This window comes from Zootoca vivipara, chromosome 1 (assembly GCF_965207765.1).
Source record: "Zootoca vivipara chromosome 1, rZooViv2.hap1.1, whole genome shotgun sequence".
Taxonomy (NCBI): domain Eukaryota; kingdom Metazoa; phylum Chordata; class Lepidosauria; order Squamata; family Lacertidae; genus Zootoca; species Zootoca vivipara.
Window position 1 is genome coordinate 14,918,821 of NC_142582.1, and position 27,215 is coordinate 14,946,035.

Here is a 27,215-nt window from a genome sequence, read left to right on the forward strand (position 1 = left end):
CGATAGTCTCATGCTGTTGATTCTGGAATGCTGAATAAGTCTGTGAGTTTCTCTTGAAACGGCTTCAAGTTACAAGAAAGGAGGGGGGGGGGCAGAAATCTTGCTCAGTTAGGTTCGTCCTTTGGGTGGAAGATCTCTACATCAGTATACCTGTAGATCTAGTTTTCCACAGCAGCCAAAGGTGCGAATGACTGGCACACATTTCCCCTGGAGCAGGGCTAGCACACATGGACCCATTTTCAACCCGCCTTTCAACATGGCAGGCATCCTCCCTTTGAAGGTGACCATACCAGAAAAGATGGAGACACTATGATCATTACTTTTATAGAGCACTTGAAACACTACCCATATATCATCTCTGTGGTCCTTACAACAACCCCATAAAGTCAGTGTTACCATCTTCATTTTACAGACCGGGAATGGCGGTAGATGCTGCTCAAGTAGAGAGAGAATGCCTTTGCTTCAGGGCACCTAGGAAACTTATGAAAGAGCTGAGATTTGATTCTTATGGGGTTTGTGTTTGTTTGTTTTTCTCTCCCTCTAAAAAGAAAGTATCCTGTAGTTGGTGAGAGTGAAAACACAGCTTAATGTGCCAGGTAGTGTAATAAAGAAATGAATTAAGCAGGATATTCAAATTCAGTTTGTTTCCCCACGTATATCAATATTTTATCAGGAATCTATGATAGAATTTGCTCTCTCCTCCTGCCTCCCCGCCAGAACGGTAGACAGGCAGGCTACCAATCAGCCCAAAGCTATCAAAAGGATGAGCATTGAAAGAAATGTTTGTATTGTGTACGCCTTCCCCCTGCTTAGCGGATGATGTTCCATTTTCTACATCATTGCTCACACACAAACCCTATTCATCTCCGCTTATGCTAGAACGCAATCACATGGGGAACGTATGTTGCAGATTAGAATAGTGGCAGAAACAAGTATCTTTGCAGGCTTCCGTGTATCGTTTTCCAGCAATCGCAGTTTGTTGAGAATATATCCATATACCGAAATAGTTTGCTCAGAACATGGCAAACCAGCACCTCCACTGAGTGACCCATTTTTGCTTTCTTGCATGTGGGATGTGCAAAAGTGAAAATATGTCAGGGGATATATTGATGCTGGGTTTGGGGGTGGGTTTTTTTTGCATACAGTGGTACCTCGACTTACGAACGACTCGACAACCGAAATTTTCGACTTACAAATGGGGCAAATGGCCGCGCACTTACGAATGTCTCGACATCCGAAAGGAAACTGTGGCGGTTTGAGATAGGGATTTATTGAATTTTTAGATAGGGTTGCTTCAACTTACGAATTTTTCCGTTTCCAATGCATTCCTATGGGAAATCGCGTTCCCAATGGCGTTTTTCGACTTACAAATTTTTCGGATTAAATTTGTAAGTCAAGGCACCACTGTATGGGCTATTCTTGCTAATTCTTGAAAGTGCTGTGTACACGGAGAGTATCTTGACTTACTGATTGCATTTTTATCTCATCCTTCCCACGGTGAGCTTAGGACAGTTGCCACGGTGCGTTGGATTACCACTCCCAATATATCTTCACAACAATTGTGGAAGGCAGAATCAGCCAGAAATGCAGACCCCATGGTTTTCCAGATGTTGGACTCCAACTCCCATCCTCCCTAATCATTGGCCGTGCTGGCAGGGGCTGATGGGAGTTGAAGTCCAGTCCGGAGCTACATGTCGGTAGAGCATAAGACTCTTCATCCCAGGGTCGTGTGTTCGAGTCGCACGTTGTGCAAAAGATTCCTGCATTGTGGGGGGTTGAGCTAGATGATCCTCGTGGCCCCTTCCAACTCTATGATGCAGGAAATCCAGAGCTTGAGCATCCGCATCTCTTTACCCACTCCTCTGCCCTGATTCTGTGTAGATCGGCTCCTCTTGCCATGTTGCCCACGAGAAGCAAGCATTATTTGCCAGGCAACTAGGCACCAAAGCATTTGTAAACTGGACAAGGGTTGAAACCAGTAGGAGAACACTTCAATCTCCCAGGACATTCTATACAAGATCTCAAAGCAGCTGTTTTATTACAGAGAAATTTCAGGAACAGACTGGAAAGAGAAGTTGCTGAATTGGAACTCATTACCAAGCTTAAAACCACGGAGCCACCTGGGATGAACAAAGACATTGGATTCTTATCTCATTATGCATGATCAAGCTTTCTTTAGCGCCTCAGCCCTTGCTTTCCCCCCGCAGGACCAATTGCAGTCATCAGCAGTCGTTAACAGCCATCTACAGGTTTACCACTCCCATCAGCCCATCAACTATTCCCACCACCACCACCCTCTGTATATACATAAGGGACTGACTTCTGTTTCAAGTGTATCTGAAGAAGTGTGCATGCACACGAAAGCTCATACCAAAATAAAAACTTAGTTGGTCTTTAAGGTGCTACTGAAGGAATTTTTTATTTTGCTTGGACAAGGGTTGGTTCTTCGTGTCTTTTAGGAAGTTGACGCGTCACGTGTATAATGTGTCACATGCAAGTCAGGCTAGCTACCAGACTTATTTGCAAGGCTCTACATTTTTGTTCTCTTTGCAGTAGTTGTCATCTAGTCTTCAAGCACAAGCTCTAAATTAGTGGGGGTGCTTTCGGCAGCTATGCTCCCAGGCAACTCTGCACCCCTCCTCTGTTAGAAAAAAAAATCTGCTAAGAATTCTTGCATAATGCAGTCTGGCCATTTGCTTTTAAAAGTTGGACTTCTTTTCAACTATCAACACTGGTAAACTCTGGATAGAGTGCTTGCTAGTCGTAAACTTTTGAGGACCGATCCGGTCCGTTCAGAAGTGGAGCTCAAGGGGCGAGGGAGTTGAAGGGTGGAATAGCTTGTAAAAGCAAACTTTTCTTTTTCTTTTATTTTTTAAATAGAAACAGCAGTGTACATTCCATCCCCTTTTTTAGCAGTGGTCTGGATTACACAAAATCTAAATTTGAATCAACTATACAAGACATTCCACTCAGTTCTTTTTTAAAAAATTGGGGGGGGGGACAGACCATGCAGCTTTGAGAGGGGAAAGAAAGCTGTTTGGTTTTGCCAAGTTCAATGTAGGGGTATGTGTGTGCAACGATGTTTTCGTGTTAAATATCTCTTGCACCGTTAGATGACAATACTTTAAATAAATCAAGCAGGCCTGGATGGAAAACATTTGGCACAGGCTGCTCCTCAGCTCGCTAACCTCCTGTCCTTTCCCTTAGGGAGGAAAAGACTCCACCTTACTGCTCATTGTTCTGCTCAATGTGCAGTTCTCAGTATTGTAAAACCAGAGGAGGAAAATGATCCTGGCACGCTAGCAGCTTCTGCCTTCCAGTTTTTAATGCTTTGTCCCGAGAGCAAACTTTGAAGTGTTCCATCTCGCTGCCGTATCAAAGGCTCTGCACAGACTTTAAAAAAAACCAAAGATACCCTAGACCATAGCTGCCAAGTTTTCCCTTTTCTCGCGAGGAAGCCTATTCAGCATAAGGGAAAATCCCTTTAAAAAAGGGATAACTTGGCAGCTATGCCCTAGACCAGGCATCCCCAAACTTCGGTTTTGGACTACAATTCCCGTCTTCCCCGACAACTTGCCCTGTTAGCTAGGGATCATGGGAGTTGTAGGCCAAAACATCTGGAGGGCCACAGTTTGGGGGTGCCTGCCCTAGACCTTGTTGGACTACAACTCCCATCATCCTTGGCCCTGCTAGCTAGGGAGTATGGGGGTTGTAGTCCAACAACTTCTGAGGACCCAAGGTTGAGAAAGGGGTGCCCTAGACAAGCGTCTCCCAAACTTGGATCTCCGGCTGTTTTCGGACTACAATTCCCATCATCCCTGGCCATTGGGCCCTGCTAGCGAGGGATGGTGGGAGTTGTAGGTTTTAGCTTTAAAAGGTCACGAGAGAAGCTGAAGAAGTGCAAAAGAAGGAAGATAGTACTGGTGCTATAAGAGTTGGCAAGGTGCTGTGCTGGATACAGGATTCTTAAGAAGATACAGGGATATGCTATGGTTGGTTGCTGGTTTTTTTAATTGCTCAGGCTTTTCATATCTGTGTTTTCTAGAAGCTCATTTAATGGCAATTCTCAGAGTTTCTTACTGGTCTCAAAAGAATCCAGGAAATATAGGTCAATTATGGACAGTGGCATGCAGTCAATGGACTAGGGGAGCTAGGCCAGTCCCGTAAATGTTCCCAGTAAATTACAATACAGTATTACAATATTAAAGCCTGGTGCCTTCTTCCCAAAGCCTGGGAAGCTTCTGCCCAGCTCAGGGAAGGAGGCACGGTGCTCATGCACATGACATTCTCCCCCCGCCCCTTCACAAGCTGGTGCCTCTGATCCTAACTGAAAAATTTCACTGCACGCCACTGGTTTTGGTGGGGAAAAGGGAGTGCCTTGACCCAAGGGGGATTTTTCTTTTGTTTGGGGTTGTCGCCTGCCCCCATTCCTAAGATCTCCCTGGCCATGTGGTGAGGAGAACTTTGGACCTGATCAGAAAACCCGGGAACAAAATTCTCAGGCTACGGGCAGACTGTGGGAAGCCATCGTGTCCTCTCAGCTCCTCTCAAATTACCAATCGTAGACCTGCAACTGCAGATCTAGGGACAAGGAGCTTAGGAAGTCCCAGGCAAAGTTTTGCGCACTGGGAAATGGTTTCCCCTTAGGCCTGTTTTTGCACGAAACAAACATGGGGGTGGCCATATTGCCCCCAGGGCTGAATGTCTCAACCACTCCCAGGGGCGTAGGAATAATAATAATGTATTATTTATACCCCGCCCATCTGGCTGGGTTTCCCCAGCCACTCTGGGCGGCTTCCAACCGCATATAAAAAACAGTACAGCATCAAACATTAAAAACTTCCCTAAACAGGGCCGCCTTCAGTTGTCTTCTAAAAGTAAAATAGTTGCTTATTGCCTTGACATTTGATGGGAGGGCATTCCACAGGGCGGGCGCCACTACCGAGAAGGCCCTCTGCCTGGTTCCCTGTAACCTCACTTCTCGCAATGAGGGAACCACCAGAAGGCCCTCGGTGCTGGATCTCAATGTCCGGGCTGAATGATGGGGTGGAGACGCTCCTTCAGGTATACAGGACAGGAAGATAGGGGCGGTGGAGGCGGGGCGCCCTGGGCAACGCGATCCCAGGGGCACCATCGTGGCTGCCCGCCCCCAAATCGTGTGCCCCACCCCTGAGCGCAGCGCGCCCTGCCCCCCAAATGCATGCCCTCCCCAAATCATGCACCCCGCTCCTGTGCGCAGTGCACCCCACGCCAAAATGCGCCCCCCCAAACGCGTGTCCCGCCCTTGCTGAAGCTCCGCCCCTGACCACTCCCAACTTCTTGGCAACAACCCAGGCCCTGGGTGCCTCTGTAGCTCCTGAGACAGAGGATTTAAGAATCTTTGGATTGCATCGCTTACCACCACATTCAGGCCTATTTTTATAGCTGATGCTGCATCACAAGGAGCCAAAACAGCCAAACAGGGAGTCCCACACGCCCTGTGGCCGTGCTCAGAAAGCTTTCCACCCTTCTGCCCCTCTGCTTGCATTCCCGCGAACATGTGTACATACAAAGAGGTTGGCCCATAGATAAAGCCATCCTCGTTCACCTCAGCCCCAAAGCACTCTCGGAATTATGAGCTATTCAGCCCTGCAGGCTGCACACCTTTCTCTGCCAAGAATGTCCACATCTAGGGAACAGGTTCGCCACACCCTCGAACAGATCATAAAACACAGCCGCCATTTTTAAGTCTCTTTTTCTTTCCCCTCTCTCCTTTCATCCACTCTAGGACTTTCTCTCTTATGTGACCTCCATAAAGAAAAGACCCATTAATTATCATTATTTTGTCCACTCCCTAGTTTTAAAAAGGAGCTGAGCGGAAAGTATTGTACACACAGGATGAAAAGCTTTTTTTAAAAAAACATCCCGTCTTCAATGTTTGCGGTTTCATTCGCTAGCAAACAACGAGCTTTTAAAAATCTCCCGGAAACGAGCGACAATCTCCCAAAACAATCTCCCAAAACAATCTTGACCTCTGGTTTCTTGTAGAAAGCTAAGAACCTGTAGAGTTTGAGGTTTCTGCATTAGTTTTCAGATTACCAAAAAGCAACAACAGCACCCAGACAGATTAAATCCCTGGCTTTCTTTTAGCCGGAACTTGCCGGAACTCAGTTTCTGGGCGCCATTCTAAGAGAACGGGTGAGGTGTTCGTGGTGAGTTCTGGCCCCTCTTTTCCTAGAAAAAGAGCGCTGATTAAATGTGATACTTCGTGTTCCTCAGAAAGACCGTACCTACCCCTTACCCAAGATGGATGTGAAAATAAATGCATATGGTTTAGGTTTGTGAGCAGGTCATGTTTCCAGTTTTTGGGAATCACCGTTGGGGGGGGCAGAAGTGCCGTTGCCCTCAGATCCCGCTTGCAAAATTCCCGCGGGCACCTGGCTGGCCACTGTGAGAACAGGATGCTGGACTGGATTGGACCCTTTCCCGATCCAGCAAGCTCTTGATACATTGTTTTTCTTTATTAAAAGAAAAACTTTTTTGTAGCTTTGCATGCCTCTCGTTTTCCTCTCATTTAGATTCACTGTCCCCTTCCAAGCTCGGCTTCTCTTTCTTCCTAATGTGGCTGCAGGAGTTGTTGCAAATTGCAAACGGCACAGAATACCTAACAAAACACAGAAATGACTGTTTGCAAAGCCTTATTAAGCTCTGGCATTGTTCCTTTCCGCTTTGTTGGGACCACATGACCTGCATGATTCCCCACCCCCACCCCGCTTTGGTTCAGAATAAATGTCATTCAGCCAATCGTGCACCACAGCAAATGAGCAAGCTCGGGTTGCCACCCAAAACGGAGAAATACGGATCTTTTTTTTATTTTTTATTTTTTTAAAAAAGCAAAACAGAGTAACAACAATGTGCAGTTTAATAGCATGTGGGGACCAGAAAAATCCCATTAAATGAGAGCTTAGGGGTCACTGAATATGGTATTCAGTGCCACTCCAGTTAGTAAATATTTGATCTTAAAATGGAAGGAGCCAGAAGAGGAGAAAAACATCAAGAAATTCCATTGTTCGTTTTACTTTTGTCCTGTTTGAATACCAAGAGACTCCCAGCTCAGAAACCCTGCCGGCTCAAAAATCAAGAGAAAACGGGGCCAGGAGGCCAGAGACGCAGAAAAATTTAATGGTGTCTTAAAGAAACTGATGAAGCCGCTTATGAGACCATTAGAGTTTATGTCACAGTAAACCAATTCAGACATGCTATCAAAAGTCCTGTCGCAGATCTCGGCTGTCTTGGAATGATGGGCTAACCTTCCCACTGAAACATTCGGCTTTTCCACGTCCAGGGCTCCCATTTGCACATCACAGCCACCCATAAACCAATAGCGTACTGTTAATGGGTTGATCACGCCCGCTTTGCGCTTCTTCCTGCTAGCCCAACTAGGCGATTCACCATCCCTAATACCAATAAGGTGATCCAACTAGAAAAATTTACAAACTGTAACTCCCGAGGCGTGGTATATGCCATCCAATGGACATGCAATCTATGGTACATAGGGAGCACTATAAGAATGGTCAAGACTAGAATAATGGAGCACAAAAGCCGCATTGCAAACCAAATTATCGAAGCTCCGCTCACATCACACTTTATGAACGCTAACCATAAGTCCGCAGACTTCAAGTGGTTTGTTATCTATAAACATACTCGTAAAGAACCAAACCTGGATATACTGCAAAAGAAATTATTACAAAAAGAAACATTGTGGGTTTCTTCAAAAAGAAACATAGGTTCACATCCTTGACGCCTACAGGCCTAAACACTAATATTGATTTCAGTCCTTATAAGTATCACAAACAATAGTATTTCTAATTTTTTTATCTAGAGCGCTCCCTATGTTTTCCCGTGTTTACAAACAATGATTGTCCCTTGTGCTTCATAATACAGTAATAAGTATTATTCTCCTTTCATTAAAATTTTCTTCGTTAGAAGTCCTTTGGAACCAATATTAAGTAAGTTTGTTACAGTTAAAGTGTCTTTGGACACGCCTTGGGATAAAAAATGGTCCTAGCCCTTTAAGTAAAGGAGCTCTATTTAGTATATAAACCAGGAACCAGGAACACTCATTAGCAGTCAGAACAATGTTGTAGTAGCAGCTTTCCTGGGGGAGCTCTTGCAGCTTTTCATTAAATTTTTTCAGGAACAATGATACTCAGTAATTTAAAGCTTTTAGGTTAGCTAACCTGTTTAAGTAACGTTAACTTTATCTTGGGGAAGTTATCCCCGACTCCTCGTTTATGTTTAATTCCTGATAGCTTTTCCTAGCTTCTAATTAGTTATTATGAACAGTCCCTGGTTTAGCATTAGGTCTAAACTAAGGATTGTGGTTTATTTCATTTCCCAGAAACCACAATCTGTAGCCACTGATAGTTCTTGAACAGTGACATGCAGATTTTTTAAGTGGAAGAGGTGGAACAGTCGCCTCCCAAGTGCTTATGAGGCAGTACAGTGGTACCTTGGTTCTCAAACTTAATCTGTTCCGGACGTCCGTTCCAAAACCAAAGCGTTCCAAAACCAAGGTGATAACGCAAAATGGATTAATCAACCCCTAAAACAGCAATTCAACATGAATTTTACTATCTAACAAGTCCATTGATCCATAAAGTGAAAGCAATAATCAGTGTCCTGTACTATAAAATAAATAAGACAGTGTTGTCGATGATAAAAATTATTATTATTTTCTTACCTCCACTGATCATAGTCATTGTTTGGATGGGGGGGGGCATTTCTCCATTTCCGCAGTCACACAATCAATCAATCAGTAGCTGAACTGGGTTCCACACAGTCACAAAATAATAATAATAATAATCATCATCATCATCGAAAAAGCCTCAAAAACAAGAACGCTAAATAAATAGCAAAAACAAAAGCGCCAAACTTAATCCTTTCCGGAAGTCTGTTTGGCTTCCGAAATGTTTGAAAACCAAGGCACAGCTTCTGATTGGTGCAGGCGCCTCAGAAACAATAGCCGACAGCTGGATTGGACGTTTGGCTTCGAAAAAAAGTTCGAAAACCAACCAGAACACTTACTTCTGGGTTTCCGGCATTTGGGAACCTAGGTGTTTGAGTACCAAGGCGTTTGAGAACCAAGGCACCACTGTATTATCATGTGAGATGACTTTGCCAAGTGCTCGTTGCACATAATGAGCTTTTATCTTTTACAGCTTATTGCAACAATGCTGAATAATTTTTAGCATACTTCTGAATACCAGACAATAGGGAACCTTGTGTCCCTGCAGATGCTGCCAGACTGCAGCTCCCATCAAACCTGGCTATTGGCCATGTTGGCTGGAACTGGTGGGAGTCCCTTTTGGAAGGATACAGGATTGCATCCCCTGCCTGCAAGCTATCAGGATGTTAATGGCGGGCCCCTTTTATTCAGTGCGTAGCATTTGTAAATGAAGGAAGAGACCAATTACCAATGAGCCGACATCACTTTGCAACAAGATCAAGCCATTCCGCGTTGTCAAGATGATTTGACCGCACTGTGCGAAATTTTATTTATTTGAAAAAACTCTCTTGTTAGATGTTAAAGGCTCTGCTTGGTCCTCCGCCAAGCATAAGTCAGAGAGAGTTTTGCCCATGTAAGGAGAGATAATTTGTGATTCAGAAACAAATCAAAGTTAGCCATAACCCAGACTAAGGCTGCAAGGCAATGTGCCAGCATAAGAGATCTGAATGCAAACTCTTTCGTTGCCTTGATTTCACAGGTTCCCACGAAGGACAATAAGCTGCAGCCTTTCAGCTTACTAGGTATCCAAAATGCCCCCCACTCCAAAAAAGAAAAGAAAAAAAGGTTCATTTGGATACCCATCAAGAATCATGCTCTGAAGAGGAACGAATCTGAAAAGAATGACGCAAAATGCTTTCTTAGGGGTTGAATCAGTGCAACTTCTGAGGCCGATTTTAACAATACCCTTCAGAGTTTAGGTATACATACCTGGGTACAATCTCGCTTTGGGGTCCCGGTTGCACCTTTCCCTTTTAAAGTGCATGCTAGTAATGGACCCAAGCCATGCTTGTTTGCATTCTCTACAAGGAAAAGACACGGTGTTACTGAGTCACATTCAAATGAGGCCGCTTGAAATCAATGGGCTCCTAGTAATCAACCCCACTTATTTCAATGGGTTTATTCTGAGTATGGCTTAGCACAGGGTCAGCACAGGGGGCCAGTCCACTGTCTCTCAGACTTTGTGGGGGGGCCAGACTATATATTTTTTGGGGGGGGTGAACGAATTCCTATGCCCCACAAATAACCCAGAGATGCATTTTAAATAAAAGGGACACATTCTACTCATGTAAAAACACACACTGATTGCTGGACCGTCTGTGGGCCAGATTGAGAAGGCGATTGGGCCAGATTCAGCCCCCGAGCCTTAGTTTGCTTACCCATGGCTTAGCATATATGCCAGGCAGGAGGAATGACTGCTGGGAAGAGCACAAGCAGAAGAAACACCATGGTGTACCTGTATCAGCAGGACCAGTTGCCTTCATAGCTGCAATAAAACATATCTCTCCCTTATCACTCTTGCCAGCCACAGCAGATACTGTAACTCTCCAGCATTACCCCAAATGGCTCACTCCTTAACTGTCTCCCGAGACAGATGGATGCCAATAACAATATGTATACATGAATTGTTGGCGTTTTGTCCTCGGGTATCTGCACAGCGCGGGTGGTGCTGTGGTCTAAACCACAGAGCCTAGGGCTTGCTGATCAGAAGGTCGGCGGTTCAAATCCCTGTGACGGGGTGAGCTCCCGTTGCTCGGTCCCTGCTCCTGCCCACCTAGCAGTTTGAAAGCATGTCAAGTACAAGTAGATAAATAGGTACCGCTCCGGCGGGAAGGTAAACGGCGTTTACGTGTGCTGCTCTGGTTTGCCAGAAGCGGCTTAGTCATGCTGGCCACATGACCCAGAAGCTTTATGCCGGCTCCCTTGGCCAATAAAGCAAGATGAGCGCTGCAATCCCAGAGTCGCCTGCGACTGGACCTAACGGTCAGGGGGCCCTTTTCCTTTACCTTTATCTGAACTGTCTCATTAGAAATGGAGCCAAGTCAAGCTTGGGAAGCAAGTGGTCTTTCAAATATTTGAGGCCTGAGATAGGCTTAAAACACTAATTGGGGGAGTAAATGTAAAAAGGTAAAGGACCCCTGGACAGTTAAGTCCAGTCAAAGGCGACTATGGGGTTGTGGCGCTTATCTCGCTTTCAGGCTGAGGGAGCCGGTGTTTGTCCACAGACAGCTTTCTGGGTCATATGGCCAGCATGACTAAACCACTTCTGGAGCAACGGAACACCATGACGGAAACCACCGTTTACCTTCCCGCCACAGCTGTACCTATTTATCTACTTGCACTGGTGTGCTTTCGAACTGCTAGGTTGGACAGAGAAACGGGAGCTCCCTCCATCGTGGGGATTCGAACCGCCGACCTTCCGATCGGCAAGCCCAAGATGGTTGGAATACATGATCTGCAGGTGCCTTAAATATATATGCATTTGAGTTTATATTATGCAGGTCATTCCATTGTATGGCTCACTGGGTCTAAAGTAACCTAAAACCACTGTTTGTAGGTTTTAGGGACCCAGGTGGCGCTGTGGGTTAAAGCACAGAGTCTAGGGCTTGCTGATCAGAAGGTTGGCGGTTCGAATCCCTGCAACGGGGTGAGCTCCCGTTGCTCGGTTCCAGCTCCTGCCAACCTAGCAGTTCGAAAGCACGAAATGCAAGTAGATAAATAGGTACTGCTCCGGCGGGAAGGTAAACGGCGTTTCCGTGTGCTGCTCTGGTTCGCCAGAAGCAGCTTTGTCATGCTGGCCACATGACCCGGAAACTGTCTGCGGACAAACGCCGGCTCCCTCGGCCTATAGAGCGAGATGAGCGCCGCAACCCCAGAGTCGGACACGACTGGACCTGATGGTCAGGGGGCCCTTTACCTTTATGCAGGTCATTCCATTGTATGGCTCACTGGGTCTAAAGTAACCTAAAACCACTGTTTGTATGATTTTCTCTGCTAAAAGCACAATGAGCAGAACAACCTTGTTTCCCAAAATGTCATTTAATGAAACAGATGATGGGAAACTCTCAACTCTGTAGAACATGATGGATCTCGCTATTTCAGAACACAATGGCTCCCTTGAACATTGTGAAACAAACACCAGGACCTTAACAGTGTGTCTTTTTAAAAAAATTGAAATGTTGATCTGGTGTTTTTCGTGAGGTTAGCGGGGTTTTTGATTTTTTAAAGCGATTACTCGAGTGCAAGATAGCATCTGCACATGGTATTCAGAATCTCAACCCTGAGGCAACTTTGCCAATAACCTTTCCTCCGAGAAACGGTTCTGGAGAAAGGGTTGTGCTTTCTTCTCACCAACAGCTGACGGGTTTAAAAGCTACATTATATCTGCCACATTTTGCAATCTGCCCCTTGCTGGGAACAGAGTTGAAACAATTGTGGCATTTCAGCTGCACCGCCACCCTTCTCAGTGCGGAGGCAAATTTATCTCGTGAACATCTCGTTCGAAATGATAAACTAAGTGTATAACCGTGACACAGGCAAACAGAAAAATGCAGATATTGCAAATGGCAACAGAACTTTTTTTTTTTGTAGTGGGGAGAGAACTTCAGAAATGTCAAAACTGCTAGATTTTTCTAAGCCCCAACCCTGTGCCAATTTGCTGCCCAGTTCATTTCAGGCTTCTGGGACATACCCTGTGGAGCTGTGATGTTTTTATAAGCGCACATTTATGCAGGAAGGACTTTGCTTGGTCCTCCATAACCTCTTCTTTGTTTGGAGGAGATTCCTTCCGAAATATTTGCTTTTCCTGAAGTTTCTTGGCTGTGAATGTTACCCACCGCATTCCATTCCAGAGCTGTGAAGAATGGCTGCTATTATGACATCTAACTGTAGGGTTTTATTTCCTCTCGGATTGGTATCGGTTTCCATCTACAACTTCGTTCAGTAGTGTCCGTTGACCGTTGGGACTGGAAAGGCAGAAAGCAGAGAGAAAAACAGTATGCAGAGTCAGAACCAATGATAGCCAGAGCCGACTCGTCCCAGTTTTGTCCCTATTCTCCTCCCTGCTAAGTTCTATCAGGGCTAAGTGTTGACCAACATTAAAACAACTCTAGCATAGTATTCTCCTTCATGTGCTGCTTTTCTACAAGCGGGGAGGTGGGGATGTCTTTGTGTGTATTCAGTTTGTGAGTCCACTCTTGGGACACCTGAGTGTATCATTTGTCTCTTAGCCAATATCTGATATCATGATATGGTCTCCAAACCGGTTTTGGACGAAATATGGATATATCTCCCAGCCCTACTAGATCGTAGTACTTAGCTTTGTCTTGTGTCTGGAAACAATAAGCACTTTGTTACTTTGAACTGTGTGGGAGAGGAGTTTCCCCCTAGAATAATAATAATAACAATAATAATAATAATTTTTTATTTATACCCTGCCCTCCCCAGTCAAAACCAGGCTCAGGGCAGCTAACACCAATAAAATTACAATAAGACATAAAAGAAAAGAAAACAATTAATTAAAATGCAGATTAAAATACAATATTAAAATTTAAAATGCAGCCTCATTTTAAGTAGTCCATAAATCCAAACCATGAGGGAGGAAAACACAGGGGTCAGACTGAATCCAACCCAAAGGCCAGCTCTGTCTTGCAGGCCCTGCGGAAAGATGACAAATCCCGCAGGGCCCTGGTCTCCTGTGAAAGAGCGTTCCACCAAGTTGGGGCCAATACTGAAAAGGCCCTGGCCCTAGTTGAGGCCAATCTAGCCACCTTATGGCTCGGGATCTCCAGAATATTGTTGTTTGTGGACCTTAAGGTCCTCCGCGGGGCATACCAGGAGAGGCGGTCCTGTAGGTACGAGGGTCCCAAGCCGCATAGGGCTTTAAAGGTCAAAACCAGCACCTTAAAACCTGATCCTGTACTCCACCGGGAGCCAGTGCAGCTGGTAAAGCACTGGATGAATAAGTTGTCTGACGGGAGAAGGAAATCTCTGAAGAGTCTGCTGGGGTTCCGCATGTTCTGCTGATACATCACAGAGGTTGAGGTGTGGCAAACAACCAGCTGATTTCTACAAGTCACCCACACTCCTGACCGCTGACTGTGAGCCAATTGTGGGGGCCACAGGGGAAGAAGGTGGGGGGGGGAGCCCTGTGCCACAAAGAGAAGTATTTTCCACAGGGCTTCTGCTAACGGGACTCCTGAGCTGAATCCCAGTCTAGGCTTCTGAGACAGGGGCTGTATATCCCATAGTACTTAGGGCCCTCGTACTTCTGGGACCGTCTCTCCCAGTATGCCCCGCGGAGGACCTTAAGGTCCATAAATAGTAAACACCTTAGAGGTCCCAGGCCCGAAGGAAATCAGACTAGCCTCAACTAGAACCAGGGCCTTCTCAGCACTGGCCCCGACCTGGTGGAATGCTCTGTCTCCTGAGACCAGGGCCCTGCGGGACCTGATTTCTTTCCACAGGGCCTGTAAGACAGAGTTGTCCCGCCTGGCATTTGGCCTGGAGCCAACCTGATCCCCTCCATCATTTTTCCTTTTCCTTCCGTATGAGGCTGCATTTTAATTTTAATGTATTTAATCTTGTACTTAAGTTGTATTTTAATCAGTTGTTTTATATCTGGTGTTATCCGCCCTGAGCCCGGCCTTGGCTGGGGAGAGGAGGGTGTGGTATAAATAAAACTTTATAATTATTACTATTATTATTATTTATTTCTATTTTATTTACTTATTATATTTCTATACTGCCCTTCACCCAAGGATCACAGGGCGGTTTGCAATATAAAAGCACAAAAATACATACCGGTAGCATAGTAACCAACGAGAAAAATAAAACAGAGAGAGAGAGAGAGAGAGAGATTTTAAAAGGCCATAGTACAGTATTTATTTCTATATCAATGGTGTTCATCATTATCGACACTAAAATAGACACGGTATGGTAACAGCAATAGGAAAATCAGTGCAGCCTTTCATTTATACTTTTAGTTATTCCCTGTAGGCAGACCAGTCATTATGGAAGGAATCATGAACCAGATTGTCCCTTGACCCCCACCCCCAAAAAAGAAAGTGTATCTGATTTAAAGCACTTTGGAGGAGCCGTATGAGCATCCGAAGAGCTCTGCTGGACCGGTTTGGGGGGCGGCGGCATCCATCTCTTCTAGCATCCTGTTTGCACATATCCCATTGGGAAGCCCAACAGCAGAGCCCGAGGGCCATTTATTTCAATCTCCTTTCTTCTCAAAAAATGCTTCAGAACGCCATCCAAAGCTCAGTAGGTCCTTGGGGAGTGATGGCGGGCATTGTAGGATTTGTGTGGCTTAAAATGAGAGAGAGAGAGAGAGAGAGAGAGAGAGAGAGAGAGAGAGAGAGAGAAAGAAAGAAAGAAAGAAAGAAAGAAAGAAAGAAAGAAAGAAAGAAAGAAAGAAAGAAAGAAAGAAAGAAAGAAAATGTGCCCATCATAATAAACTCCTAAAACATCTGCATTCAGTTAAAAAACAAAACACACGCACAGAGACAACCAGATCTCAAGGTGCTTTTGTATGATATTGGAGATGCTGTTAGGAGGTGGTCTTTTGTGGTAGCTCCTGGAACTCCTTTAAGTATCTCACAGCATCCCTTGTATATGATGCCCCAAAATGCAATAGACTTGAGCTTTCTCTCATTTCCAACCCCACCCCCACCCCCGGCATGAATGCTATATTAAGGCAGGAAAGAATTTGCAGTCGCTGTAGGTTCTATATTCGTCTTGGGAGCCAATTTAAAGTAAAACTGATTTAAGTCCCAGGTAATAAGGCAATCAGTCATAAATACCTACTTAAACGGCACCTCTTTCTTTCCTTTCCTTTTTTTTTAAAAAAAACTTTGAATATAGATATATTTTAAGTCACTATAAATATGAGTGTTGTTGTTTTTAAGCACGCACAAGAATCACTGCAAAAGCACACTTCTCTTTCTCAACAACACCGCCAGGATTAAGAAACCCAGAAGTTAGAACATTTAGTTGCGGGAAGAATCTTGCTCCGTGTACATGCTGAATGCAAGCCATTTCTGGTGGAGGCTGCTTTTGGTTTTACGAAACTGCCAGACAGCTGTATTTTGGTTAGTTAATTATTTTATTGCCGTTCTTCTGTCATGAAACCCAAAGCAGCGTGGTTCCCAGGCAGTCCCCCATCCAGGCACTATCCATGCCCAACCCTGCTTAGCTTCAGTAGGTGGGTGGGTCTTCAGACCATATACCCCTGTTTGAGTCTTCCCACCCACTCACTGAATAGCCAATCAGGGTGCTTCCAGGCAGCCTGTTTGTTGAGCGTTCGTCCTGCAGGGCTATGTGTGTTAGACGATGTTGCATCAAAGCAAGCAGAACCTCACCCTTTCCAGTACATTTTCCCTTTGCATTTCTTATCACCAAAGGTCCAGTCTTCTTGAGGAGTTGGTTTGTTGGCACAAGACCTCCCAATCGACTTATTGCAAACCTGAATTTGTTGGGTGTGCGACTGAATCCCACCTGAAAAGAGCCCCCTGCATCTCAGAACCATGGATATACCATGAATTGTGGGGGGGGGGTCATTCAAAGCTTATCTATATATTTTTCATGCTGCTTTTGAAAAATATGCTCATATGCCATCAGTACCTCACACGAGGTTATTGTGAAAATATTGGACAAAGTCTAGGATGGATAAAGAGATGGTGAGCGATGGTTTGTATTTCTTTAGCTACCCTCTGCCATTACATGCTGGTTAGTCATCATGCCCATCGTAGACATTTTGTGGCATCTAAGCCATCACATGCTTTCCAATATTCGTTTAAAGGTGTTCTGTGCATTTCATAATGCCTTGCCATGGTGCCATTGTTGGTAAAAATAAAGATAATAATTTATTACTTATACCCCACACCCATCTGGTTTCCCCAGTCACTCTGGGCAGCTTCCAACAGAAGATTAAAAATACAATAAAGCATCAAACATTAAAAACTTCCCTAAACAGGGCTGCCTTCAGATGTCTTCTAAAAGTCAGATGGTTGTTTATTTCCTTGGCATCTGATGGGATGGCGTTCCACAGGGCAGGCGCCACTACCGAGAAGGCCCTCTGCCTGGTTCCCTGTAACTTGGCTTCTCACAGTGAGGGAACCGCCAGAAGGCCCTCGGAGCTGGACCTCCGTGTCTGGGCTGAATGATGGGGCTGGAGACACTCCTTCAGGTATACTGGGCCGAGTCCGTTTATGGCTTTAAAGGTCAGCACCAACATTTTGAATTGTGCTCAGAAGTGTACTGGGAGCCAATATGGTCTTGGTGGCCGCTTCCAGGCACCAGTCTAGCTGCCACATTCTGGATTAGTTGTAGTTTCCGGGCCACCCTCAAAGGTAGCCCCACGTAGAGCGCAATGAAAGACTACTTCCATTGTTTAGGGCACAGAGGGTTGTGTTCAACTTAGTCATATTTAAGAGTTGTTGTTGTTGTTTAGTCATTTAGTCGTGTCCGACTCTTCGTGACCCCATGGACCAGAGCACGCCAGGCACTCCTGTCTTCCACTGCCTCCCGCAGTTTGGTCAGACTCATGTTCGTAGCTTCGAGAACACTGTCCAACCATCTCATCCTCTGCCGTCCCCTTCTCATTGTGCCCTCCATCTTTCCCAACATCAGGGTCTTTTCTAGGGAGTCTTCTCTTCTCATGAGGTGGCCAAAGTATTGGAGCCTCAGCTTCAGGGTCTGTCCTTCCAGTGAGCACTCAGGGCTGATTTCCTTCAGAATGGAATTTAAGAGTAGTCCTGTTGAAATCAGCAGACTTGGAAATAGTTGAGCCTCTTAAGTTCAAGAGACCTGCTCTTGAGTATGTCTTAGTTTAATGCGTCAAATAACTGAAAAGGTGGGTTTGGTATCAACGGAGCTGGTGGCCACGGAATATTTCCTTCCTTATTTTTTAAGATTTATTTAAACTACAAAGGGGGGGGGGAGTTTGGAATGATACAAGAGGCATGAGGCACAGATGGCATTAAACCAGCGCCTTTATGAAATATAGTTATTGCAACAACTAAAGCAGATTTCAGAGAAGAATGTGCATGTCCCCAAGGTCAGATCTCATGCTCTGCAAGCAACATCGTCTTTCTCCTCAGCCATAAATAACTATCCTCAGTTAACCTGGGGTACTTCTTCATGAGCCCTGCTTTAAATTATTGTCAGGGGAGTGATAATGCTGCAGACCGAGCATTTTTAAAAAAAAACAAAAAAAACACCCCTCATAATTCTATGTACAAATCCCAACAAGCACCTACAATTCTGATAATTCTTTGTCATTGAACTATTTTTTTAATGTATTACCTTAAAACACCCCAAACCGATTTGACAACAGTGGACAACAGTGATTAAACTTGCACGGAAACAGTTTTGAGTCCAATACGACTGGGATAAACATCTCCACTTGAAAGGCATGTCAGAGAAGGACCCTCTTTGAAAGGCGCCAAAAGCACAACAGGGATGTAACTGGAGGCAGTTCCAATTTCATTTCCCCCCTTGGTTTTCCCTAAGGCCCGTGACACATACAAAATATTGCCGTTGTTCCATGTTTTAGCTTGGTTTTTGCAGCAAGTAAAAATGAATGGAGGATGTGTGAATGTCTTGTGTGCTCCAGTATGTGCTTGGTAGAGCACATACTTTGCATGTTTGAAGCTCCCCGATTCATGAAATGCAGTGCTGTTGAAGAGTAAAGAGCTTTTTGCATGTGGAGGCTCCAGGCCCCGGAGGTCCCTTCGGTAATAAACACACGGACACGAATGTTTAGGTCAGGCATAGGCAAACTTGGCCCTCCAGATGTTTTGGGACTACAACTCCCGTCATCCCTAGCTAACAGGACCAGTGGTCAGGGATGATGTGAGTTATAGTCCCAAAACATCTGGAGGCCCGATTTGGCCTATGCCTGTAAAGTTTAGGTTAATGGGATAAAATAGGCCACAACTTTATTGGTTACAGATGTGAGCAGTTTGGCTTAGGCATTCGGTGAAACCAGACTATTTCCTGACTCCTGCCCATCTGCAGGGAATCTCATAAGAGTGAGCCCTATGATATACATCAAATCGGGGCACCCCCAGGGTACTTGATGGGGTCATGCTACGGCCCTAGCCCATGCCCAGGCTTCAGACAGAAACCATGCCCCCAGGACTCCTTTACTGGGATACCCTTAACGAGGAGGGGCAGGCGGAGGCAACAACCCCCCCTCCCATAAACAAGGCTTACAAGGTAGGCAAAAACCAAATGGCTGGTGCCAATTTGCCAAGTGGAAAAAATTACTGCCTGGCCCCAACAAGATGGCGGCCGACCTTAGTCCATAGCAAGGCTGCTGTCAAGCAACACATAAAAAGAGGGCAGGTGGGCTGGGAGATCCAGCAAGGAGGCAAAAGGAGGTCGCCCCCTGGCCACGCCGCTGTTTAAATGGCTAGCGGCCATGCCCCCTGGGTACCCCAATTGGTGTCTAGGCCAGGGGTCCCTATGACGCGGGTGGCATCCCTCCACCCACAGCTGGGTCACTGGGAGGTCCTCCTGCAATGCCACACACACACACACACACAGAGAGAGAGAAAGAGAGTAGACTTGCAGAACAATCTCCTGGTTAGCTTTTCCAGGGCTAGTGGAGATACACCGCTGCCAATTGTTTAACAATGGTTTGGAGCCAATTTCAGACTATGGGTTAAACATGACCAGGAGCCCTAGTTAGTCATAACCACTGTTAATATTGCTGTTAAGGTCCATCAGGGAGGGGTGTGTGAAGGGGAAACAGGAATTGATCCTGCATCTTGCTCCCAACTGCATTAAGAAATTGGCAAGGTTAGATCTACACTGGCCTAAACGTGGAGCAAAATGAATTATTCTACAATGCAGTTGACAGCTTGTAAGCCCATTACTCTTGCAGCACGTAACCGAACAATTCCACGGGGAGTGATTGTTACTGGTTAAATATACTGTGGCAACAACAGCAGAAAAAACAAACTTCCTTTACCGCCTTATTCGAAAGAAAAATATTGATGTTGTTGAGGGTCGTGCCTTGTTTATCAAGTCTGTGCCATGTGAACACTGAATAAACACAATGTCATCTCTTTGCAGGAAGAAAACGAAATCCCGGCCAGCGTGTTTGTGAAAGAGCCTGTTCCCAGTATTACTGACGGGAAGGAAGAGCCTGTTGATGAGAACAAAACTTTGGAGGAAACCTTGCACACTGTAGAGCTTTCCTCGGAGGATGAAGCACCCCATGATGAAGAGGGGGCAGACGATAGCATGGATGAGAAAATCGGGGAGACGAGAGCTGAGAAAATCAAGAGGTCCAGCCTCAAGAAGGTGGACAGCCTGAAGAAAGCCTTTTCCCGCCAAAATATCGAGAAGAAGATGAACAAGTTCGGCACCAAGATCGTCTCTCATGAGAGGAGGGAGAAGATTAAGAAGTCCCTCACCCCTAACCACCAAAAGTCCCCTTCATCAAAAAGCTCATCTTTCAAGGTCTCTCCCCTCACGTTCAACGTGAAGAAAGTTCGGGATGGAGATCCCTCCGCAGAAACGGAAGACAAGCCGGCAGAGGCTACCGGCAGTGAGCACACAGCAAACGATGAGGAGACATCCTTCACCGAGATTCACTCCGACCTGGCCTCTCCCAGTTCTCTGGCAGAGGAAGGGAAAGCCTTTGCCGACTCCCTGGAAAAAGAAAGTGGGAGTGAAGGAGATGCAGTGGTCAACAACAACATCGAGCTCGCCATCGTTGAAGAAGGCGATGACTATAGGGCTTCGCTCGAAATCAGACAGGAACACTACGATGAAAGGAGCAAACCGACCAGTGGGGAGATGGAGCACTCTGACGAAGAACCAAGCCAGCCCGCTGTCCTCCACGTCAACCAAACTACATAAATCGCCTGAGCCGCCTTTTATGTTTCTAAATGCTTTTTTTTTGTAGTTACATCAGTAAAACAGGGCTGTTACACAATAAACAAGGGGCAACAGTAACCTAAGGTGGAGTGGTGGTTTTTGGGACAATTAGGTTTCCACAAAAGGCTAATTTCATAAACTTGGGCGGGAAATGAGGTAATTTAAAGGCTGCGTTTTGAAGTCCATTCCAACCTCTATTGCACACATCTATTGGTTATTGATTTCAAATTGCTGCAATCAATTGCAGGTGGAGGTGTATTTAAACGAACCGGTAGAGGCAAAAGGGCAGCACTACCCTACAAATTGAATCAGGCTGATATTTGTTTCACTCCCACCCAAAGAATCTGGGAATTGTAGTTCAGTGAGGGTGCTGAGAATTCTCAGAGATTTTTCCGCTAAGGAAACTTCAACTCCCAGGGATCACTGCAAAAAAAGGGGAGACTGTTAAACCTTTGGGCATGATTTTCGTCAGTGAAAAGCTCTCCTAAGTGCTAAGTTCATTCAGATGCGTTCCCCAGTATTTTTTCCTAGCCGTGCGCTGCTTGGGAAAAGTGAGTTTACACTGCAAAGGACGAGAGCTGCCTTCCACTTTGCTTGCTGTGCCCTTTTGTCCACATAACTGCTGACTGGGAGAGTGTGCTTGTACTGCCTTCTTTGTGAGTTAATGAAGTATGTGTTTCTGTGTGTGTGTCCCCGCTCGCTGTTTTTAAGCTGCGAACTGCGGGTGGTAAGCTGCGGGGAAGGGCTCAGTGACAAGAGAGCACATGTTCTCCAGGTTCAATCCTGTCTGAAACCCTGGAGAGCCACTAGCTCTCATCTTTCACACACACACACATAGGCACACACATAGCACAAGTAGAAGGAGACACACAGGCCCACGGGCTCCCCTCTTCAGCCGATCCTATTGCTCCCTCTCTGCTCATCTGATGGCCGCACTGATGACCAGGTAGGAGGCAATTGGTTTCCTCATCAGGGTGCTGGTCTCGTCCAACCCCAGCACTTTTTTATTTTATTTTGGCTGATGCCACGACCCAAACTAGTAGGGTTTTGGAAGGTGGCAGAATCAGGTTCCCTTAATGAGGGATTGCCCCTGATGCTAGCATTACTGATGAGTTGGACCAGTGGTCTGATTCTGTATAAAGCCGTTTCCTCTGTGTGTTTTTCCTCCCTATAGTAGTGTTTGTGCCGTTCCTACCGATTTCCCCTCCCTATAAAGTACTTAAGTTCATTTCCTCATGTTAATATTTGATGCGACTGAGCCACCAGGATGCAACACATTTATTTATTTTTAGTGTTGACCTTGTGCAAGTTGGGGTGGTTAAAATAAAATAAAAAAGGATTCCCATATGGTGGCTTTGCCACATCAAAAAGTAATATGAAAAATAGGCATTTCGAGGTGTTGAGGACCTTTGGGTTCCCTTCCAACTCTACAATTCTGTGAGAATTGAATCTTAGCTGCTTTACTGTTAGTAACTGCTGAGACAGAATAGTTGGGCTGCTAACATGATCAACGCCATAATTGTCTTTGAGTTCATTACTCTTGAGAATTTCATTTGATCCGCCCCTGTTCTGCTCAGGAAAATAAAATAAATATCTAGCATTCCTAGAACAGCAGTGCAAGTCTATACGTATCTACTCAGAAGTAAGTCCCATTGAGTTCAGTAGCGTTGCAGCCCTGGTATTTTAGTTGAATGCAATGGCAGATGATGTAATAAGCATCTATTCCATGGATCTCCCCCTCTGTGGAAAATGGTGCCTTGGCTTGGTGATATGATACATTTTTTTGCACATAAACCCATGGACATCTGCAAGATACATGCCTTACCTGAAAGGACGGGTGAAGAACTCCTTTTCAGCTACCTTCCATATGCAAAAGTGGGTGGAGCAAAAAGATACATGTAAATTTTACCTCTGTACACATACTCACCCTCTCAGCCCATCATCCAGACAAGCATGAAGCATTATCAGAGATCAAGGCCTCATTCCATGCAGGCCAAAAAGCATTTGAGAGGGTGCAAAGCATAGGTGCCAACTCCCAGACTGAAAAATCCGGGATCGGCGCGGCATGGCACCGGAAGTCACGCTGCGGCCATTTTGGAACTGGGCAGTGGCACCGGAAGTCGCTTCTACGCATGCTCTGCCCATTTCCAAAATGGCCGCAGCACCAGAAATCGCTTCTGCGCATGGTCCAGAGACTCCAGACATGCGCAGAAGGAGCCTCCCCGGGCCAGTAAGAATCCGGGGTTTTTAAAATCCGGGCTGCCAATGGGAAACGGCTGGAAAAATGGGGGTTTCCCGGGGTATATGGGAGACTTAGCAGCTATGGTGCAAAGGAGAGCCAGTGAGGGCTGTGTCCTGGTGGGAGGCTTGAAGGACTACATTCGGACCCCCAGGACTATGGTTCCCTTCAATCTTAGGCTGACTGCACTGGTCAGTTTAGGATGAAGCAGCCTGAGTAAAGTACAGTGGGAATAAGATCTTGCTCTTGTAAATTTTGACTCTTTGGGATTTTTTAGACAGGGAGGCTGTCCCTGGGCACACCTGTCTGTTGGGAAAGTTGTACTCCTTCGTATTTCATTCAGTTCCACAGGAGAGCTACCACATGTTGGGACCAGGTGATATGTAAGAGGTGAGGCATGATCATGATAACAAACTGGTTTTATGTGTAAGCTTAGCAGTGTCTACATATGTTCCCTAGTTAATTTGACTTCCTTTGTTCCAAGTATGCTGATTCAGTAATGAATGTATATACGCATAAATATATATATATATATTATTTTGTTCTATTTTAAGAGAGAACTGTTGTTTTTATTAAAAGATGCTATTCGCTTAATGCAATCTACTACATCGAAATGGCAAAAGGGAGAGGTAGGATTGTAATCGTGGAAATAGATAATGAAACAGATTCATATATTTATATATATGGACCCAACTACTGTATCGATGAGTGCAATTTGAGGGACAGATTGCCATGTTGCAATATAATCTGATAAAAGGAAAGAAAGCACATGATGGGGGGAAAATAGAGGCTAGTCAGGTACAAACTAGACTAATGAAGAACACACTTAAGTAGTACACATGAACTATTCTGGAAATATATATATTTTCATTCTACACCTGCACCAGATGACAAGCAAGGGTATTCTGAAAACTTCGCCAATATGTTATTTTTATATGTGTGTGTGTACAGGAGATGGCCACATTCCAGCACAAAATGACATGTACCTTAACCCCTTTGATTTTCGTGGGACTTGAGTATGCGTAGCTGCATTGGCCATCGTCCAAAATATGCAGATTGTTGAAAAACACGAGGAAATGATGACCCTCACACGTGTGGCAAATGTCCAACAGGATGGACTGACCCCAGTGAATGCTGATAAGGGCCATTAAGTAATAGTCTTGTGAATGTAGACCATCTCCATATTTTTGGACGTGAGCCAAAATGCATGAGGGATTGTCAACACACCCTTGCCGCTTTTGAAAGTTTCTAGATTTTCAACGTTCACTGTGATGTGTAAGATTTGTCTTCAGGTGGAAAGATACGGTTCTTTAAAAGTGGGTGGAATGTTTGCTTTTTCCGTGGGTGATGTCAAAAGAGGTTACGTTTTGTTGCGTGTGTTTGTTTTGTGTACTGTGTGAAATGAGATATCAATGGCAATTAACACAACCCACCGGGGAATTTCCTCTGTTCAGGCTCTATGTTAATACCATCATGGTGATACATCTGCAATATTTTGCATCTTGAAGTATGTACTGGACTTGACAATGATACCGCATTTGAATTTCCTGCAAACGTTACGCTTTTCAACCAAAATCTGGACTTCTTCAGAAACGGAACTGCATTCCTCTTGCACCTTATTTTCAAATCCTCCATTCCACTTTACAATAACAAACGTAAAACAGCAGCAAACCTACTAGCGCCTGACAATTGTATTCTCTTTTGTATGCAATCTTCCCCCCTCCCCCTTTTAATACTGATAAGTCTGCTTTTACATAATATTGCACTAAAGCGTTGCTTTTTTTTTTTGAAAGATATTATTTAGAAATGCAAATTAAAGAAGTCTAAGAAAATCTATTGATGGCAGTGAGCTATTCCATGTGGGGAGCTTCGCGCAATCATTTCTAAGTGTCACTGGATGTTTGATCAGAGTTGATTTTTTTGAGCAGGGCTATAGATGGTTAAACTTTTTAAAAAAATAAATAAATCAATATTACCAGAGAGTTGCAATCAGTAGAAATAACTGTGATATTTATCCACACAGATTCATCTTATTTTGAATTAACAACAATGCCTGTTACTAACCACAGATGTGATTAAGTAAATAAAAATCAAGTTGCATTAAATTACACTTGTCTGGACGAAATCATTGTAGAGCTGGGCAAACAAATCTTTCGATATGTAATTTGTTGAGCCAAATTAGCATGGTTTTAAGTGGTGTCATTGAGGGATTTCCTCCCAATACAAATAACACATTCAGATGAAGGATTTTCCCCAAAATCACAGCAAACGAGGAAGGAGTTACATTTCCTCTCCATGCTCTTTGGGATTACTGGCAGCAATCTGCCTCTTTCTGTTTAAATAATAATAATAATAAAAAAAAAAACCCTGCCCTTTAAATACTTGGCTCTTAGTCCAGTGAAGCAGATTCATGCAGAGAAAAAGTCTTCTCCATATATTTTTTTTTTTTAAAAAAAGGTAAAGGACCCCTGGACTGGACTTCAGTCAAAGGCGACTATGGTGTTGTGGCGCTCATCTTGCTTTCAGGCCAAGGGAGCCGGCGTTTGTCCACAGACAGCTTTCTGGGTCATGTGGCCAGCAGGACTAATCCAATTCACAACAGAACACTGTGCATAGCTGCCAAGTCTCCCGTTTTTCGCGGGAAATCCCTGGATTTTAATCTGTTTCCCGCTGGTATCCTATATAGAAAAAAATCCCGGAAATCCCCCGGATTTCCTACCTGCCAGGGAGGCTCCATTTCGGGTGCCGCTCTGCCCATGTCTGGGCACCGGAAATCAGGCAGCACCGGCACCGGAAGTTGCTTCTACGCATGTCCGGACATGCGTAGAAGCGACTTCCGGTGCCACGCCACTGCTGATCCCACATTTTTCAGCGGGAGACTTGGCAGCTATGACAACATGGCGAGTGCCAGAGTCCACGGAAACGCCATTTACCTTCCAGCCACAGCGCTGCCTATTTATCTGCTTGCACTGGTGTGCTTTCGGACTGCTAGGTTGGCAGGAGCTGGGACAGAGCAACGGGAGCTGACTCGGTCGCGGGGATTTGAACCGCCGACCTTCTGATCGGCAAGCCCAAGAGGCTCAGTGGTTTAGACCACAGCGCCACCCGCGTCCCAGTCTTCTCCATACACTGCTGCACACATGCCCATTTAGAAGTGCCTCTCCATAAATGTTGCAGCAGCTCGCCTGATTCACTAGCTTGGATGGGCCTTTTGAGGCTGGTGGAGATGCAGATTCCTCCATCTGAGCAAGAAGTTGCTTGGGAACTGAAGAGCTAACTACAAGCTCAGCCTGGATAGCTCGGTTGGTTGGTGTGTGGTGCTGAGAACATCAAAGTTGCAGGTTCAATCCCTGTATAGGCCAGCTGCATCTTCCTGCATTGCAGGGGGGTGGATGAGATGAACCTCAAGGTCCCTTCCAACTCTATGAACATGAAACTGGTACTATGAAAGTTCTAATGGTTAAATGCATGTAATGGGAAGCCAAGTCTTCTTCTTTTGAAGAGGATTTTGAAGGGAGGTTTTTGAGCAGAGAAGTGGCTGGAAGAAAGGGTAGTTTTACCCTTTCAGCACCTGCTGACTCTGCCAAGTGGTTTTTCCCACTGTTACGTTCAAAATGCATGTTTTCATCCTATGGGGAATAAGCCAAAAAAGAAAATAAACCAACAGGCAAGTAGGAAAAGGGTGAAGCACTCCTTCCCGCTGCTTCGCTGTTCAAAATCCTCTCTCATCTCCTTCTTTGAAGGAAGAAAATGCCCACGCAAGGAGGGATGGCAGGATCTGGCTATTTTGGTCCTCTTAGTTTCACATTAGTTTCACATTTTTTCAATCTTATTTCAGTTCTCCACCCTTCAGCAACAATTTGCAACTTTTTTTGTTTTTTTAAAATCCTCATAAAAATTCATCGGGGTTTTCATGCCATTTTCTCCCAAGGAACACATTTTTTGTATGCAGTTTTGACTCACATACAAGCAATTTCCCCTAGTATAATGCATTTGGGGTTTTTTTCAACAACATCTTCCTTTTAGGCACAC

The 27,215-nt window shown here is 45.1% G+C and overlaps 1 protein-coding gene across 1 annotated transcript in view; it reads left to right on the forward strand.

Annotated features, from left to right (window-relative positions):
- Positions 1-25,288, forward strand: part of CAVIN2 (caveolae associated protein 2) — a 31,334-nt gene extending 6,046 nt beyond the window's left edge. The window contains exon 2 of the mRNA XM_035136350.3: positions 20,135-25,288. Coding sequence (XP_034992241.1) covers positions 20,135-20,926 — 792 coding nt within the window. The 3' untranslated portion in view covers positions 20,927-25,288. The remainder of the gene's footprint in view (positions 1-20,134) is intronic.
- The last annotated feature ends 1,927 nt before the right edge of the window (positions 25,289-27,215 follow it).